Genomic DNA, 19,164 nt, shown 5'->3' on the forward strand with positions numbered 1-19,164 from the left:
GGAGACACAGAACCCAAAGCAGGCTCCAGGCTCTGAGCTGTCAGCACAGACACCGAGACGGGGCTTGAACTCAGGAACCGCAAGATCATGACCTGAGCCAAAGTTGGAGGCTCAACTGACTCAGCCACCCAGATGCCCCTCGACTTAACATTTTTTATTTTTATTTTTTTTTAATGTTTGTTTATTTTTGAGACACAGGGAGACAGAGCGTGAGTGGGGGAGGGACAGAGAGAGAGGGAGACACAGAATCTGAAGCAGGCTCCAGGCTCTGAGCTGTGAGCACAGAGCCTGACGTGGGGCTCGAACCCACGAACCGTGAGATCATGACCTGAGCCAAAGTCGGATGCTCAACTGACGGAGCTACCCAGGCACCCCTGGACTTAACATTTTAAAATGACTTTCAGTCTTTTTAAAAGCCATTTCATGTGCTCTTGGTCCCAGGTACAAAGCTGAGGGAGGATCATGCCTCAGATCAGGGTCTGTTTTTGTCTTTGGTCTGTGGAGGCTCCCCTCTGGAATTTATTCTTCTATCTCCATTCCCATTCACCCTACCCTCCCACGGGCATCCACTCAAAAAAGTCTGGTTGTATATTCATCTGTTTGTAAGTATTATAAAAGATACTGTTGGTTTGGGTGCAAATTTTTATTTAAAATTTATTTGCAAATGGTATCCTGCCATACATGTTTTTGTTTCTGTTTTCACTCACAGCATTTAGAATCTACGTACATTGCTGTATGGGCTAGTGTGCTTCCTGTCCCCGCCCCCCCATCCCGCTGAACATCACTCTGTGGCGGGCACTCCCATTTTACCTGCCCACCCCCCAGGGATAGACACCAGGTCGCCTCCCAACTCCTACCCCTTGAAGCAGTGCCTCGAGGAGCCTCCTCCTGAGTCCCCTGGAACCAGTATCACCGTTTCTCTGGGATGCATACCCAGAAGTGGGGTATTAGCTATTAGCTTGTAGAGTATATGGAAGCTTCATCTGGCCAAGTGAGCCAGACTGCCTCCTAGCCAGGCTGCGCCGGGCTACTCTGCCACCAGCCAAATGGCAAGCCCCCAAACCTGGCCAGCAGCTAGCCTGACCCACTTTCTAACTTATTGTCAGTCTGATGGTTGTACAGTGATACCGCATTGATTCTTTAATTTGCATTTCTGATTACTCATGAGTTTGAACCAGCCTTCAGAGCTGTTAGCATAGTTAAGATATGTGAAGTGCTTAGAACAGTACTCAGCACAGACCTAACAGGGTGTCTATTGTTGTTCTGTAAATACAAGCATCATTTAAATGACGGTTTAATAATGTTGTCCTATTATGAAGCTTATATTTTAGTGGCTATTTCTGGCCTTGAATTCATTCATGGTGTACCTTCTAGTGTAGCACTCCTTTCTGTCCACTGTCCACTTCTCTCCATGTCCACTGTCCCCACCTTGTTTCATCCACCCCCTCCGCCAGCCTTCGGCAGTCACTCAGGACACCTCCGTACTCCAGCACCAACTCTCCACACCACAGCTAGAGGGATCTTTTAGAAATCTCTCCTTTCTGTCCGTGGTTTCCCATTTCTCTTATGATGAAGTCCTCAGCATAGCCTGCCAGGAAGGGTGGCCCCTCCTGGTCCCAGCTCCGGTCTCTCTGCCCTCTGGCCCCACTCGCCGTCCCTCGGGGCCTTCCTCCTCACTGTTCCTTCCATGTGGAATGATTTGCCTGCACCGCCCCCCACCCCACCAAGTCCCTTCCTTCTCAATCTTCACAGTTCAGCTTAGATTTCATTTCCCTGATTCTTAGACTGGAGCGGCCCTCCAGTTCTCCTGTCACAGCTCTTCCGTCCTCTTTAATCAAATCACCAGCTCTACAGTGATCCACTTGAAGCCCTTCTCCCCTGCTGATTGCCCTGAGGGCATGGGCTACCACTGTTCTGCCCCCGTGTTCCAGCACCCAGCACAGTGCTATGAATCCTGCACTGGGTGTTGAACAACCAAGGCCAGGTTACCACAGGACAGTTTTAATCAAAGACAGCCAGAGTAGGGACACCTGGCTGGCTCAGTCAGAGCATGCAACTTTTGATCTTGGGGTTGTGAGTTCGAGCCCCATGTTTGGTGTAGAGATTACTTTAAAACATAAGACATTAAAAAAATTTTTTTTTAATATTTTTATTTATTTCTGAGAGAGAGAGAGAGAAAGCCAGCAGAGGAGGGGCAGAGAGAGAGGGAGACACAGAATGTGAAACAGGCTCCAGGCTCTGAGCTGTCAGCACAGAGCCCGACGTGGGTCTCGAACTCACGAACCGCGAGATCATGACCTGAGTCAAAGTTGGATGCTTAACCAACTGAGCCACCCAGGTGCCCCTAAAACATAAGATATTTTAAAAAATAAAAGGGTACCTGGGTGGCTCAGTCATTAAGCATCTGACTTTAGCTCAGGTCATGATCTCACGGTTCATGAGTTTGAGTCCTGCTGCAGGTAATGCAGAAGCCCCACTTTGGGTAAGCACCAATTCTTTCTCTCTCTCTCTCTCTCTCTCTCTCTCTCTCTCTCTGCCCCTCACTCACTTGTGCCCTCTCTCTCAAAAAAATAAATACATCCAGAGTGAAACACAGTCCTGCAGCAGGCAGGCCAGAGGAGCACGAGACACTGTCCCAGATAGAGAAGGCACTGGCTCCTGCTGCTGGTGCCCATAGGCCTTATCTCACGACGACTGGCAAAGCTACCTCAGAGGAGCTCGTGACTCATCAAGGGAGGAGGGAGAGGCCTTTTGGGAGATAAAAGCGCTGCGTCTTGATAAATGATAAAGTCCAACCCAAAATATAAAAATCTTATTTTGGACAAAACGTAGATGCTTTTAAGAGTGCCTCATTAAAACAAACTAAGGAAATCAAATCAGCAAGGAAAATAACTCTTCAAATGGACAGGCTCCATTCTGACTCAGCTCGCAGCCTTTGTTAATCAAGTTGTTTCTTTCCCTACAAAGAGTATGTACCTCACTTTGCCCCCATGTGTTTTCAAAAAAAAAATTGTTTTCAAATACTATCTTGGGTAGTTTATTTAAAATCTGCACAGTTGTGTCAAGAATAAGAAAGACCTTTGTGAATCCTTGTGTATGGTGAATAAGCATGCCCTAATGTATTATTGATCTGAAGGTTGGTGGTCCTCAGGATTCTTCTCTATGTACACGTATGTCTCCCCTGGGGGTTTGCATCCAATTCCCTGGCTTCACCCACTCTACCTCCACTGAATCTACCTCTGTAACATTCAGCTGCCCTCGGACTCCTCTCCATGTTCCTGGGCACCAAAGGTTGTACCTGTCAACTCTGCCTCCTCCTGCTTTTCTCATGAATGGTCTCACTGCCCATCCCACCCATCCCCCCACTAGCAGCCTGAGGGGGTCCCTGACTCCTGTGCAGGAGGGCTGCACTCAGGGGGCCTCTGTGCAGATGAAAGGTCCCCCATGTAGCTGGGGAGAGGGCCCCAGGGCTGGTGCAACAAATGATTCAAGGCATAGAACCTGCTGGCAAGCAGAGGTGCTGCCTTCTGAGAGGACTGGTCCTTTGTGGGTGCCGGTGTGGTGTGGGAGTCACAGGCAGCAAGCCCACAGTTCCCTGTGTTTCTTTAACTTGGGCAGCAAAGACCCCAAACTTTTGGAGTTTTGGAGACAGGGAGCTCCAGGCAGGAGTAAACCAAAGTAAAAGCAACCTTGAGACTGTGTTGACATTCTTCCGTAGCCTGGAACGTGGCCAGACTCTCGTTTCTAGCACAGATTTTTTTCTCTCCTTCATGTCTATAGATTTTACTAACGATAAGTGAACATACACTAAACTTTTACCCTGACCCGGGCACTAAGCCCTTTTAATACCCTATCTTAGGCTTCCCAACACTCTAACTACTGTAGTTATGTTTACTGGGACACCCCAAGTTCAGGATGAAGTTCCAAATTCTCTTCATTTAAAAAAAAATAAAGAAGTGAGGGATGCCTGGGTGGCTCAATCAGCTAGGCCTCCAACTCTTGGAGTTTGACTCAGGTCATGACCTCACGATTCATGGGTCGGAGCCCTGCATCAGGCTCTGTGCTGATAGCACGGAGCCTGCTTGGGATTCTCTCTCTCTCCTTCTCTCTCTGCCCCTCCTCTGCTTGCATGCTCTCTGTCTCCCTCTCTCTCTCAAAAAAAAAAAAAAAAAAAAAAAAGGCTTTCCATGACCTTGTGCCAACCTCCCGCACAGCCTTTTTTCTAGCTTCGTTGACTCCCCTGGAATGCCAGCCCCTATATTCTGTTCCCACACCCTTGCCTGGTCAGTACCTCTTCCTCAAAGAACTGGTTCAGGCCCTACTCTCCATAGAAAGCCTTCCGCACTTAGCACCCTGCACCTGTGCAGCTGTCAGCCACACTGATGAGCACTCTATGTCTCTCTTGACTTGCCTGTTCCCACACAAGAAGTAGGTCTCTGGTAAGGCTGGACTGGATGTTGTACTTCTTTGTATCCCATTCCCCACTCCACCCCCACCCTGTGATTGGCATGGTCTGTGGCAAACAGTGAAAGAGAGTGAAGATAAATTTGTGTGTATGAATTCTGTAAACTGAAATCAATATTTCAACTTACACCAGAACTTTTTCAAGGTTGAAAATGAGCCCTAAGAAAACTGCCCCTGTGTAGTGCTCTTGGGGCTCCCTCTGCCCCAGGAACATCTATACATTCACATGTTTAAATATTCTTTACACAAACAGTTGCCAGAGAATCCTATCCCTCCATTCTCCAGCTTTCTAGAATTTTTTAAGGATCTGAACTAGGAGTGGGTGATATCTGCCTATTTAAAATCACAGTCCTGTTTGCTTGTTGTGTTCCTGGGCTAAGATTCAAAGGAAATCAATGTTTCCAAAGTCTACCTTAAGACTATATGAAATAACTTCAGCTCCATGCAGCAGAAATATCCTCTAGAAAATATTCCTTGTACTGAATGATCATTTTTCTCTGAAAAAAAAAAAAAAAAGGTTAATGGCAAATAGCATAAAGCTCTTCTAAACCGTTTACACTGCCTCAGTGATATGGCTTTGTTTACTCTAAAAATAGGCATTGGAAGTGATTACAAAGTCTAAAAGGCTAAACAGGCATTCCCAAAGTTTAGAGGTGTGCCTGCTGGTGAAAGCTGCTGGGGGAAGGAGAGGGCATAAAGCTGAGGACTTCTTCAGCGTCAGGGTCGGTACTCCATCCTGTCCCAGACTTCCTGACTCGCTGGCAGGTCCTGTCTGCCTGCTGGGTCTGGGGGCGTCTGCTTCCCTGCTGTCCCTTCCAGCTCAGCTGAGGCCCCCTTCAGGGCAGCTCCTCAGCCGCCTTAGAGAAAGTAGCCACTCCTGCCCCACCTCTCTGTCTTCACTTCTCGCCATCAGAAAACCCCTTATTTATTACCGGGTACACCCTTGTTCCTGGCTCCCCTGTTGACCACCCCTGCCGCCCCCGCCTGCCTCACAGCTGCAGCCCTGCGCCCAGGGAAGGCCGTGGAGAGGTGCTCACCCCCAACCCACATGCACGCGTCTGTTTCTCATCTAGCTGCTCTCACAAAGTCACCTGGCTGCCTCAGTACAACCGTTTCCCTTTCTCAACCCCCCTTTGTAGGTGTCAAACTACCAAGCAGAGTGTCATGATGAGACCGAAATTTGAGATATTCTCTCCTTCTAAAAAGTCATGGATTTTATTCCAGTATAAATGCTATAGCTGCCACTTGCATGCCATGGTATCCCAAGAGAGTGATTTTTGGATAGGAAGATGTTAACAGAACTTCTAACAGGCTAAGATTCGGTTTCTATGTTTCAGGTTAATCCAAAGAAGGAATGTCAGGTTGACCTGGTGTTTACCACAGATCGCTATAACCCAGAGGTAAGCTGCCATAATTGGTGAAGTATCCAATTAGCAACTCCTATGGATTTATTTTTTTAAAGGGGGAAAATCTGGGGGTGCCTGGGTGGCTCAGTCGGTTGAGCATCTGACTTTGGCTCAGGCCATGATCTCACAGCTCCTGAGTTCGAGCCCCACGTCGGGCTCTGTGCTGACAACTCAGAGCCTGGAGCCACCTTTGGATTCCGTTTATCTCCCTCTCTCTCTGCCCCTCCCCCAGCTCACCTGTCCCTCTCCCAAAAATAAATGTTAAAAAATTTTTAAAAAACAAAAGGTGAAAATCTGAATATATAGTGACCCAGAGGTTTGCATTTGTTTTGTTCTTCGTTTTCTATTCTCCAGAAATGGAGAACGGAGCTGGACAGGAACTCAGTATTTAAGGCCTTCGACGTCATGGCCTTATGCAGGGCTACTTTTAAAACAGCCCACAGAGCCACCATCACCTCCTTCCTTTGCCCCTGGGAGGAAATTTCACAGTCCCCTTGGTGTCTCTTCTAACACCTCTGAATGCTTAGAATGACTCACTCTCAAATGTCAACCTGCCTTCCTCCTGTCAGCTGGTGACATTTCTTGTTAGCGGGCCGACTTAGCACGAGGCCAACCCAGGAGCTTCCATACAGAAGTCTTCTGTAAAACACAGAGCAGTACCAACGTATGCCACAGGCATTATTAGTCCCTACAATCCTGACCGAGCAGGCCATGGTTTGCCAAGTTTCCTTTACCCGTCCGTTCTTGGGAAGGGAGTAAACAGAAGGCTCACACAGAAATTAGAGCCAGATGAACTTCCATGTGCTGGGCCAAGCTGGGTGTCAGCAGCTGGAACATGGGTGGAGAGAAGACCAGCCCAGATGCTCTCTGTGTGGTGCTGAGTCAGAGCAGGCAGCATCACATTCAAGTGTCTCAGGGGGGCAGAGCTTCCTTCCTGGGGGTTGGGGGGGGCAGGACCCCCACCTCGCAACCCAGACTGAGTCTTCTGGAGGAATGCTTACCAGTCTATAGAGACAAGTTGTAACAAAATAACAATGTATTCTGACTTTGCTACTTCACCTAAGAATTAAGCATTTTCTTAAAGCTTAAAGAAGACCCCTTTGATTCTAGCGTTGCAAACTGCAAGTGTTAGATTAAAGCTAAAGGGAAAACATTTCCTAGATCATTCTGACCGGCAATAGGTTTCTGTAAAGAGCATAGCTAGCTAATTGAAATGTTCCATTTCAGAGGATGAGAGTGCTTTGCTTTGATTCTGTGGAGCTGTTTTGAGGGGACAAAAAGGAAAGTAAAAAGAAAACAAAACTGGTTCCTTTTCTCTTCCCTGGAAACGGCTTAGACATCAAAGGAGCTTGTGTGCCAGCCCTCTCTTCTTCTGCCTTCCATAAGCCTCTTCCAGATGCCCCCTTCACCTTTTTTCTATGTTGTGCCGATAATTCAGATTTTAATGTACCACCAAAGCTCCTTCTCATTCAAACTAGCACTCAGGGGATTCGGGGTGGGGGAGAGGGGAGTCAACCACTGGAAAGCACACCTCAGTTTTTTTGAGTTAGCACTGTGCTAGAAATGGGCTTATTAAGCAGATCCAATTTTGATTGAAATTTGTTTGTGCTTTTTTGTTTCTTTTTTGGTTGAAACCAAAATAGTTCTGGGCGTTTCTTTTTTGGTTGTTACCATCCAGGTTAAACGACCATCCAGTATAAACAACTGTAAAAGTACAAAGACGTGAACTGCTCAACCAAGCACTCTGTAACAGGAGTTCTTAACTAGGGGCCCATGGATGGGTCTGGGTGGGGCCATGACTAGTGGCCACAAACTTCCTCAAATTCTAGGCCCAGTGTTGATGCTCTGAGCATACATGCAATTTTCTGGGAATAGGTTCCTGGCTTTTTTGTTGTTGGGGTAAGGAATCTGTGACCTGTAAGGATGGAGAAGGACTGTCTGACAGTTGAGTCCTACATTTGATGTTTACTTACAGCACCCAGTTGTCCAGATCCAGATGTCTCTGGATTGGAAACCAAGTGAGGATGATCCCAGAATACTCAGATGTCTGCATTTAAATGTGAATGCAAAAAACATCCCTTGAATTAGTCCCATTTGGGTGGCATCTGCCTACATTCCTTTCAGATGAGATCCTGGAGTAGAGAGATGGAATTAGTATAGAGGCAGGGCTCTGGCATCAGACAGACAGGAGCTCAATTCCTGGCTTACCGTTTACTAGCTGTGAGACATGGAGTAAATTCCTCTTTAGATTCAGTGTCTCGCTCTGTAAAATTGGAATAGGAGGACCGACTTCATAAAGCAGTATGAGGCTGTTGTCATTTTTGTTAATGGGGACAGCGTCATCTTTTCGTTTGAGTTAGCAAGCTTGAGGTCCAGCTAAGCATTTTGTTGGTCCACGGTAGAGAACCTTGAGGTTTGAACCAAGCAGTACTCAATAGACATCAATGATATTTCTTTGGAGTAAGCCCAGCATGATTATATAAGGGGGTTGTCAGAAAGCACTTTAAATAACAGCAAATAGTGAAGGACTGTTGTATTCAGTTGTGAGCACACAAATCACTTTCTACAAAGCCAAGACTCCTGCATCTATTAATGCCAATGCATCCTGCCACATATAGGGAATTTCTCAGTCTTTTGTGTATCTGTGTATTGGAGTGGGTGGGGAGGGATCAGTAGCCATTGTGTTTAATTCCAAAATCTTTATTTCAGGAAGGTGAGGAACGTTTGGGGAAATGTTCCGCTCGAGTGTTTTTCAGGAATCAGAAACCCAGACCGGCCATTAATGTGACTTGTACACGACTCATTGAGAAGAACAAAAGACAACAGGAGGATTACCTGCTTTACAAGCACATGAAGCAACTCAAAACCCCCTTGGATGTAGTCAGCATACCTGGTATGAATCAGTGTCTGGAATTTCTATATTAAGGAATATATATAATTGCTAAATCTTAAAAAGAATGATTATTTATGGGGCGCCTGGGTGGCTCAGTCGGTTGGGCATCCAACTTCGGCTCAGGTCATGATCTCACAGTCTGAGTTCGAGCCCCGTGTCAGGCTCTGTGTGACAGCTCAGAGCCTGGAGCCTGTTTCAGATTCTGTGTCTCCCTCTCTCTCTCTGCCTCTCCCCTGCTCATGCTCTGTCTCTCTCTGTCTCAAAAATAAATAAAAACATAAAAAAAAATTAAAAAGAAAAAGAATGATCATTTAAATTTTTATTCCCATAGTGGCACTTGAACTCAGAATGTGGTAGACCTTGTTACTGAAACAAAATGCAGAGGTATCCTTTTCCTATTCTTTATCTCCAGGAAGCTATAGTAACGCCCTCAAGAGCTATCAGTACCCCATTAATCTCCCCACTTCCCATCCTAGACAAGGTTCAGCAAGAGCTGAACCTTCAAAGAAAAGGTAGAGGTCTTTGTAATAGGATATGCACGTAGGGGTGCAGTTTTCCAAGTTGAGCCCAGAGCCTGAGGCAACGTTTCTAAAGATTTCTGGTAGCGGCTTTGGAAACTTTAAGTGATTAGACACCATTCCAGATCCTCACTGTGCCCATCACAGACTTCCACACCAGGGCTGGGAGAGCCAACCTGTCTCAGGGCCTTGCTCGGAGGCTGCAGTGGAATCAAGTTTATCTCCTTTTAGGTCAAGAGCTAATGGGCAGTGGAGCCGTCTTTAATAAGAAATGAGCCCTGCCCTCTGAAGTGACTCAGCCGAACAGCTCGTTTGTTCTGGCGCTCAGAAGAGCATGTGGGCGGCCGTTGAGACTGCACTTACTGGAAAATCCAATTTTCCAAACCACTAAAAGTCATCTCTGGACTTGTGCTTGGGTATTGAGCTCGACATATGACCGCTCTAGCACCGCGGCTCCCCCCCTCCCCCCCCCCCCCCCCCCCCTCCATCGCACACTCTCTCGCAGCTCACTCGTTTGCCCAGCAACTACAACAGACCCGTGTCAACGTGGAAGGACCGAGGTCTTCACTCCTGAGTGCGTCCGTGCTCTGTCCATTTGTGGAGACCAAGTGTTCTTAAAAACCTGCAGGCAGGGGCGCCTGGGTGGCTCAGTCGGTTGAGCGTCCGGCTTTAGTGCAGGTCATGGTCTCACAGTCCGTGGGTTCGAGCCCCGCATCCGGGTCTGTGCTGACAGCTCAGAGCCTGGAGCCTGCTTTAGATTCTGTGTCTCCCTCTCTCTCTGCCCCTCCCCTGCTCATGCTCTGTCTATCTCTGTCTCTCAAAAATGAATAAACATTAAAAAAAAAAAAAACCTGCAGGCAGAATACTGCTCCTTGCCTTTCTAAAATTCAGAAGCTTTAGGATGTTTCTCATAGTAATTCTCTGACAACTCCGCTTGAATTCTGTTCCAAAGAATTATGAGGAACAATTCAAATCTTATATTGTGGTAGAATTTGTGTGTATTTAGTAGTGTCTGAAATAAATGGGCTAATGACTAATGCTTAAAATCTACAGTTATTTAGGGATTTTTTTTTCTCTTTTAGCATTGGCTGGGGAAATAAGATTTTATATATTTTCCTTAGAACACAAATTTTAGAAATTGTATAGGACCTTTTCTTTGAATATTTGCTACAGGATCACTAGGTTTTGGACACTTTTTCTTTTTTGGAAATATTTATTTTTGTGAGGGAGAGAAAGTGCACTCGCAGGCACACATGTGCAGCTAGGGGAGGGGCAGAGAGAGAGAGAGAGAGGGACAGAGGCTCTGAAGCAGCAGCAAGCCTGACTCGGGGCTGAAACTCACAAACCGTGAGATCATGACCTGAGCCAAAGTCGGATGCCTAACCAACTGAGCCACCCAGGCGCCCCTGGACACTTTATGATAGTGCAGATAAACTGCATTATGTTCAGTTAATAAGTCCTATGTGCCCACAAGAATCATTCTGTAACAATGTAACTTAATGTGGCTTGAAGCTCCAAAAATTTTTTTAATAGAGGGCACCTTTTTATTAACAGAATTTACAAGTTCTGTTAGCATTTTTAAAATTATTTTTAATGTTTACTTTTGAGAGACAGAGCATGAGCAAGCAGGGGGAGGGGTAGAGAGAGAGGGAGACACAGAATGTGAAGCAGGCTCCAGGCTCTGAGCTGTCCGCACAGAGCCCGACATGGGGCTTGAACCTATGAACTGTGAGATCATGACCTGAAGTCAAACACTCAACCGACTGAGCCACCCACACGCCCCTCTGTTGTCATTTTAAATTCAGCGGAAGCATATGATGGCACTATTTATAGCTTGTCTGTAAAACTATTAAAATGGAAAAGGCTCGGTTTTAGACAAAAGTCAGTCAAAACTGTGGCAGTCTCCTCGGATTAACCAGTTCAAATCCCAGCAGCTTCTGTTCACCATTTACTCCTCCAGGACGTTGGGGTTTTGTAGTCCAGCTTGCTCTACAGTTGCTAGGTGAGGCTATCTAAATCCATTTCAGGATATCCTTGCTCCAAACTATTTTTCCCCAAAAAAGGTATTTGTGGTTTTTTTTTTTTTTTGAGTACAGTTTTCACTTTTTCTGATGAATTTATGAACTTCCTATACATGAGCCCAAGTACTCTACAAAGGAAAAGACTGAAAACCTGGGACAACTAGCCAGAGACCTGTCACCTGAGTGATTCTATAGTAGCACTGCCAGCATTTATACTTTCAATTGTCCACGCTGTTCACAGTGTTTGGGGTAACCGACTTGCTTTCTAGTAACGGGTTTTGTTGAACTCACAATGGCACTGGAAGATGAATCATGTGATGGGGAGCTGGATGAAGGAAGCTTTCACTGTCTCCCTCCCATCCCTACATACACAACAGGAATCCAGGGCTCAGCTCAAATCTCATCCCTGTGAAGTTTGCCCCAAATCTCTCCAGCCCAAAGGTCCCTCTCCCTTCCGTGTGCTCTATCAGATCTTTGATCCTCCTCTTGCGGAAGGTATCAGCTGTGTTTCTGCACTGTCGACAAGTAGGGGGTAGGGACCCATCTTCGTGTCCCTCCCATCACCCCTGCAGTCTGTGAATGATCTTTGAATTGATTACCATTACAAACCAGCCAAGTTCCACAGTACAGAGAAGAATTTATGCTAATGATTATTTTACCAAGAAGGATTAGTTTCCTAGTAAGTTTGTTCTTATTCCTTACATATTATACTATTATTGGGCTTATATTTAAGCCAAGAATATCTCCACCATTTTTCATGAAATGTTGGTCCATAAACACTTATCTCATAAATTAATCACTTGCTAAAATTTGAGTTCCTAAAAGTCACAAAAAGTAATGTGTTAATGTAATGTACTAACCCCACCTCAAGCAGTGTAGTTAAGTAGGTGGTTTTTTTTTTTTTTTTTTTAATTTATTTTTGTGACAGAGAAAGAGCGTGAGCAGGGGAGGGGCAGAGAGAGAGGGAGACACAGAATCTGAAGCAGGCTCCAGGTTCTGAGCTGTCAGCACAAAGCCTGATGCGGGGCTCGAACCCACAGACTGTGAGATCATGACCTGAGCCGAAGTTGGACGCTTAACCAACTGAGCCACCCAGGCGCCCCGTTAAGTAGGTTTTTATAAGTGTTTGCTGAAATAAAAAGATTGCAATTCCAAAAACAATACCACAGAAAAAACCCTCTTGATTTCTGCATGTGTTCAAAATCACTGACAGAAATACTACCAATTCATTGATTAGCTTTAAAGCCAATGATCAGATAAAGATATTTGGAGATTGGCAAAGACCATCGCATTGACTGTAGACCCAGACAGAAGTTAATGTAGCAAAAATAATTGATAGACTTTTCCATCTAATTTAAAGATGCTTCTCAACTAACAAGACTTCAACTTTGAGTATCATTATAGCTCTTACTTTGCATTAATATCATACATTTGTACTAGTATACTATATTAGTGCACTACTATAGTATATTAATATAGTACAGCAAATAAGATTTTTATAGTAGCTTTACTCAGTAGGACAAACTGAAGCACATAAATCTTCATATGATGTAGAAACAGGTAAGAACAAGCCATGTGTCCAGCTCAAGGTCTTGCTGTAAGAGATGACGGATGTGACTTAAGGTTACGCCCCTATTTCAGTATTGAAACATTTGAAATTTTGTCCCCAAAATGTCATAACACAAGTGTGTTTTCGTTTTCTTTCTCTCAGATAGCCATGGACACATTGATCCCTCTCTGAGACCCATTTGGGATTTGGCTTTTCTTGGTGGCTCTTATGTGATGTGGGAAAAGACAACCCAGTTTTTACATTACTACATGGCACAGCTCAGCAGTGTTAACCAATGGGTAAGAAAAAAACTGAAAGTCATTTTTATGTCACAAGAGATACAACCAATGCAGTTTTCTAAAACTAAATTAATGTGAATTTCTAATTTTATGCCAACAGTTTCATTCATTCAATAAATATTTCTGTGCCTGCAATGGGCCAGGTATAGTTTTAGAGACTGTGGACATAGCAGTGAAGAAAAAACACAGTGTAGCTGCCCTCATTGAAACTCTAGTGAGAGAAGACAAAGACGGTGAACTAATAAATAATTAATATGTATCAAAAGGTGGTAGTAATTGCTATAGAAAAAAAGTAAGGGAGAAGGGAATGCAAGGTGTTGTTAGAATTACTACTTATATTGTCTAAAATAAAGCCCCTCTAATTTGAGCAGGGTGACAGTGGGGCAGAGGCCTGGGAGAAGTGAGTGAGCCAAGCCTCCACAAGGGAAGATTTTTTTCAGGCAGAGGGAACTGAAGCATCAATGTGGCTGATGGGTTGGAGAAATAGCAGTGAGGCTACTGTGGCTGGAACAGAGTCAGCAAGGGGAGGGTACTGGGAAATGAAATCAAATGGAGAGGACCAGTTCCTGTAAGGCTTCGCAGGCCAGTGGAAGGACCTTGTATTTTACTCTTCAGAGGTTTTTAGCCCAGGAGTGATATGATCTGACTTACAATACCATCATTGTGGCTGCTATGTTGACACCAGACCACACAGAGGCAAGAGTGGAGTCAGGGAGACCAGCAAAGTATTGCAAAAATCTAGGCAAGGTCTGGGGGTGCCTTGGACCAGGTGGTAGCCATGGAGGTGGTGAAAAGTGTTTGGATTCTTTATATATTTTGAAGTTAGACCAACCCTATTTGTTGATGTGGGTATATCTGAGAATGAGAAAAGTCACGGAGAATGAGAAAAGTCTTACAACTTTGGCCTGAGTAGCTGGAAGGACAGAGTCTTCATTTACTGACTGGGGAAGGCTGCAGGAGGAACAGATCTGGGAAGAAATTAGCTTGATTTGGGGCATTCTAAATTCTACTAAACTACCACATGTGTAGTATTTAAAGCCACAAAAGTGGATGACGTCACAGAGAATGTGTAGATAGAGAAAAGAAGGTCTGTATTGAGAGAGTCCTGCTACACTTGTAACTTTAGAGGTTGAAGATATAAGAAAAGAAGGTGTTTTAAGGATGAGGCTTGGCTGTATCCAGTGCTGCTGGAGAATTGTGTGTGAAGAGGCCTGAGACTGACCATTTGATTTAGGCTGTCAGAAGTCATTGGAGAGCTTGTCAAGAGCTATCTCACTGGCACATTGCAGGCAAAAGCCTGAGCGGAATATGTTGGGAGAGACTGGGAAAAGAGAAATAGACATTCCATCTCTTTCAAGGAATTTAGCTGTAAAGGGGAGTATAAGAAAGCAAGGGGCGGAGCAGCCAAGATGGCAGAACAGCATGGAAGTTTTTTTGTGTGTCTCACATCCATGAAATACAGCCAGATCAACACTAAACCATCCTGCACACAAGGATCAACAGAAAACAAGGGGCTGTAGCTACAGGATGGGTGAGAATAGGGTTGAAAGAGAGTTTGTTTTCTGTTCTATTTTTGGGCTGGGAGATTTAACAGCATATTTATGTGGTGCTGAGAAAAATCCAGTCGAGAGGGGCAAAGTAGGACTTACAGGAAAGCAAAGGAAGAATTGTTGGAGTTCCTATCTTTGAGTAGGCAAGAGAATAGGATCAATCTAGGAGCTGCTTTTAGACAGGAATGTGAGGAGTTCACCAGGAGGGAGGGCAGACAGGCAATGGCATAGTTGCTGATAGGGGGCTGGATATCCTGGCGGGAGCCCCTGGATATTCTCCCTGCTTCTGTGCTCTCAGTGAAAGAGACAAAGTCATCAGGTCGGAGAAGGATAAGAGCGGAGGTGTTGGAAGTGTGGGGGATGCATGGACCTGGCATTGTGCGCCGCTGCAGGCCCCTTGAAGATCTGGGCTCGTGAATTTCAAGGAGGACCAGTCATGCCGAGCTGTCAGGGTGTGGGCATGGAGTAGGCCAGAGGTGGATGTAGCCCAATATGGGGTTCCTGTCAGGCAAGTGTGATGTAGAGAGAGAGGGGCATTTGCACAGTAAACAAAGTCAACTACTCCAAGAGAGGCAAGCTCAGATAACCTTAAGTACAAATTTCTAAAATCCATTTTCTTCATGGATACATGAAACCATAGATTCACCTATGGATGGATCGTCAGTGAATATCTTCTGAGCACAAAGATTTGCCCATCATCGAATAAGCATTTTTTAAAAAAATTTTTTTATTATTTCCGTATAGTTGATACTCAATATTATATTAGTTTCAGATGCACAACATAGTGATTGGACAATTCTACACATTAGCTAATGCTTACCACAAAAACTGTTGTTAGCACATCTATAACCATTCAACATTATTACACTATTAGTGACTGTACCCCATGTGCTGTACTTTTCATCTCCACAATTTATTTATTTTATGACGAGAAGTTTATACCTCTTAATCCCCTTCACCTAATTCACCCATTTGCCCATTCCCCACCTCTGAAAACCACCAGTTCTCTGGATTTCTGAGTCTGTTTTCTTTGTTTTGTTTTTCTACATTCACATATAAGTGTATGTGTCTTTCTCTGCCTTACTTATTTTATTTACTATAGTACCCTTTAGGTCCATCCATGTTGTTGCAAATGGCAAGATCTTCTTCTTTTTTATAGCTCAGTAATATTCCATTCTATTCCATACCACACCACATCTTTCTTATATATTCATCTATTGATGGACACTTAGATTGCTTCCATATGTTAGTTAATTGCTGCAGTGACCAAAAGGTGTGTATATCTTCTCCACTTAGTATTTTCACTTTCTTTGGGTAAATACCAAATAGTAGAATTATTGGATTATGTGGTATTTCTATTTTGAATTTTTTGAAGAGCCTCCATACTGTTTTCCATAGTGGTTGCACCAATTTACATTCACACCAGCAGTGTGTGAGGGTTCTCTTCTCTTCACCTCCTCGCCGACACTTGTTATTTCCTGTCTTTTTATTTTAGCCATTTTGACAGGTATAAGGTGATATTTCATTGTTGTTTCGATTTGCATTTCCCTGATAATGAGTGATGTTGAGTATCTTTTCATGTGTCTGTTTGCCACCTATATATTTTCTTTGGAGAAATGTCCATTCAGGCCTCTGCCCAATTTTAATCAGATTGATTTTTTTGTGTGTGTTGAGTTGAAAGAGTCCTTTATATATTTTGGATATTTATTCCTTATCTGAGAAATAATTTTTAAATATCTTCTCCCATTCAGTAGGTTGCCTTTTTGTCTTGTTGATGTTTTTCTTTGCTGTGTAAAATCTTTTTATATTGGTGTAGTCCCAAAAGTCTATTTTTGCTTTTGTTTCCCTTGCCTCAGGAGATATATTCATAAATATGTTGCTAAAAGCAGTGTCTAAAACATATTGCCTGTGCTTTCTTTTAGGAGTTTTAAGGTTTTGGGTGTCACATTTAGGTCTTCAGTCCATTTTGAGTTTATTTTTGTGTATGGTTTAAGAAAGTGGTCCAGTTTCCTTCTTGTATGTAGCTGTCCAGCTTTCATTTGTTGAAGAAACTGCCTTTCCTCATTGTCAAGTTTTGACTTTGTCATAGATTAATTGACCATTTAGGTGTGGGTTTATTTCTGGGTTCTCTGTTCTGTTCCAATGATCTATGTGTCTATTTCTGTGCAAGTACCATGCTGTTTTGATTACTGTGGCTTTATAGTATATCTTGAAACCTGGAATTGTGATACTTCTAGTTTTGTTTTTCTTTGTCAAAATTGCTTTGGCTATTTGTGGTTCCATACAAATTTAGGGTTGTTTGTTCCAGTTTTGTGAAAAATACTATTGGTATTTTGATAGAGATTACATTAAATCTGTAGATTGCTTTGGGCAGTATGAACATTTTAACAATATTAATTCTTCCAGTTCCTAAACGTGGTATACCTTTCCATTTGTTTGTGTTGTCTTCAGTTTCTTTCATCAGTATCTTATAGATTTCAGAATTTAAGTATTTCACCTCCTTGGTGAAATCTATTCCTAGGTATTTTATTCTTTTTGGCATAATTGTCAGTGGGATTGTTTTCTTAACTTCTCATTCTGCTACTTCATTATAAGTGTATAGAAATGCAACAGATTTCTGTAATTAGTTTTGTGTCCTGCAAGTTTACTGAATTCACTTACTTTGATCATTTTTTGGTAAAATCTTAATGGTTTTCTACATACAGTATCATGTCATCTGCTAATAGTGAAAGTTTTACTTCTTCCTTATCAATTTGGATGATTTTATTTCCTGTCTAATTGACGCAAGTAGGACTTCAGTACTATGTTGAATAAAAGTGGTAAGGGGCGCCTGGGTGGCGCAGTCGGTTAAGCGTCCGACTTCAGCCAGGTCACGATCTCGCTGTCCATGAGTTCGAGCCCCGCGTCAGGCTCTGGGCTGATGGCTCAGAGCCTGGAGCCTGTTTCCGATTCTGTGTCTCCCTCTCTCTCTGCCCCTCCCCCGTTCATGCTCTGTCTCTCTCTGTCCCAAAAATAAAATAAAAAAAAAAAGTTGAAAAAAAAAAAAAGTGATAAGAGTGGACATCCTTGTCTACTTCTTGATCTTAAAGACAATCTTTCAGTTTTTTACCATTGAGTATGATGTTAGCTGTGGGCTTTTCATATGTTGAGGGATGTTTCCTACTTTGTTGAGAGTTTTTAATCATGAATGGATGTTATATTTTGTCAGATGTTTTTCCTACATCTATAGAGATGATCATATGGTTTTTATCCTTTCCCTTGTATCATGTTGATGTGATGTATCATGTTGCTTGATTTGCGAATTTTGAACCACTGTTGCATACCTGGAATAAATCCCCCTCGATTGTTGAATGATCTTTTTAATGTCTTGCTGATATCAGTTTGCTAATAATGTTAAGTATTTTTGCATCTCTATTCACTAGAAATATTGGCCTGTTTTCTTTGTAGTGTCTTTATGTGGTTTTGGTATCAGGGTAATGCCGGCCTGGTTCTGATTTTTGTTGGGAGTTTTTATTATTACTGATTGTATTTTATTACTAGTAATTGGTCTGTTCAGATTTTCTGTTTCTTCCTGGTTCAGTTTTGGAGAATTGTATTTCTAGAAATTTATCCATTTCTTCTAGGTTGTCTAATTTTTGGCACACACTTTTTCATAATATTCTCTTCTAATCCTTTGTATTTTTGTAGTGTCATTAGTTATTCTGCTTCATTTCTGATTTTATTTGCGATCAATATTTTTTTTATTGATGATTCTGGCTAAAGAGTTATAAATTTTGCTTATTTTTTCAAAGAAGCAGCCCTTGGCCTCATTGATCTTTTCTGGTTTTTGTTTTTTTTGTGTTTTTTTAGTCTCTATTTCATTTCTTTCTGCTCTAATATTTCTTTCTTTCTTCTATTAGCTTTGGCTTTGTTTGTTCTTCTTTTTTTAGTTCCTGTAGGTATAAGCTTGTTGTTTGAGATTCGTATTTCTTTTTATCATTGGTTCCTTTAAAAAGCTATTTTCCACATGAAGTTCCTCTTTTTTTTATCATTGGTTTTGATGTCTGTTATTTTATTATCAGTATTAAATTGATTAATAAAATTTAACAAAACTTTTTAAAGAATATGTGACATTCCTTTTGTACAGTCATTTTGTTAGTTCCTTTATGCCATTTGATAACACTAAACAAACTTGACTTTATTAACCCCCAAAATAAATCCCTTCTTTCAGGAAAAGTTATTCAAGAGATACCAATTGGGGGCACCTGCGTGAGTTAGTCAGTTAAGCATCCATCTCTTGGTTTTGGCTCAGGTCATGATCTCACGGTTTGTGAGTTCAAGCCCCGCATCAAGCTCTGTGCTGTCAGCTGCTTGGGATTCTCTCTTTCTTCTCTCTCTCCTCCTCCTCCCCCACCTCTCTCTCTGTCTCTCTCTCTCTGTCTCTCTCTCTCTAAATAAATAAATAAACGTAAATTCAATTGGTAT

General features: G+C 43.1%; 1 protein-coding gene across 1 annotated transcript in view; it reads left to right on the top strand.

Annotated features, from left to right (window-relative positions):
• Positions 1–19,164, top strand: part of RARRES1 (retinoic acid receptor responder 1) — a 58,203-nt gene that overhangs the window by 12,811 nt on the left and 26,228 nt on the right. The window contains exons 2-4 of the mRNA XM_045037392.1: positions 5,802–5,864; positions 8,580–8,763; positions 13,014–13,150. Of these exons, the coding sequence (XP_044893327.1) occupies positions 5,802–5,864; positions 8,580–8,763; positions 13,014–13,150 (384 nt within the window). The remainder of the gene's footprint in view (positions 1–5,801; positions 5,865–8,579; positions 8,764–13,013; positions 13,151–19,164) is intronic.

This window comes from Felis catus, chromosome C2 (genome assembly GCF_018350175.1).
Source record: "Felis catus isolate Fca126 chromosome C2, F.catus_Fca126_mat1.0, whole genome shotgun sequence".
NCBI classification, from domain to species: Eukaryota; Metazoa; Chordata; class Mammalia; order Carnivora; family Felidae; genus Felis; species Felis catus.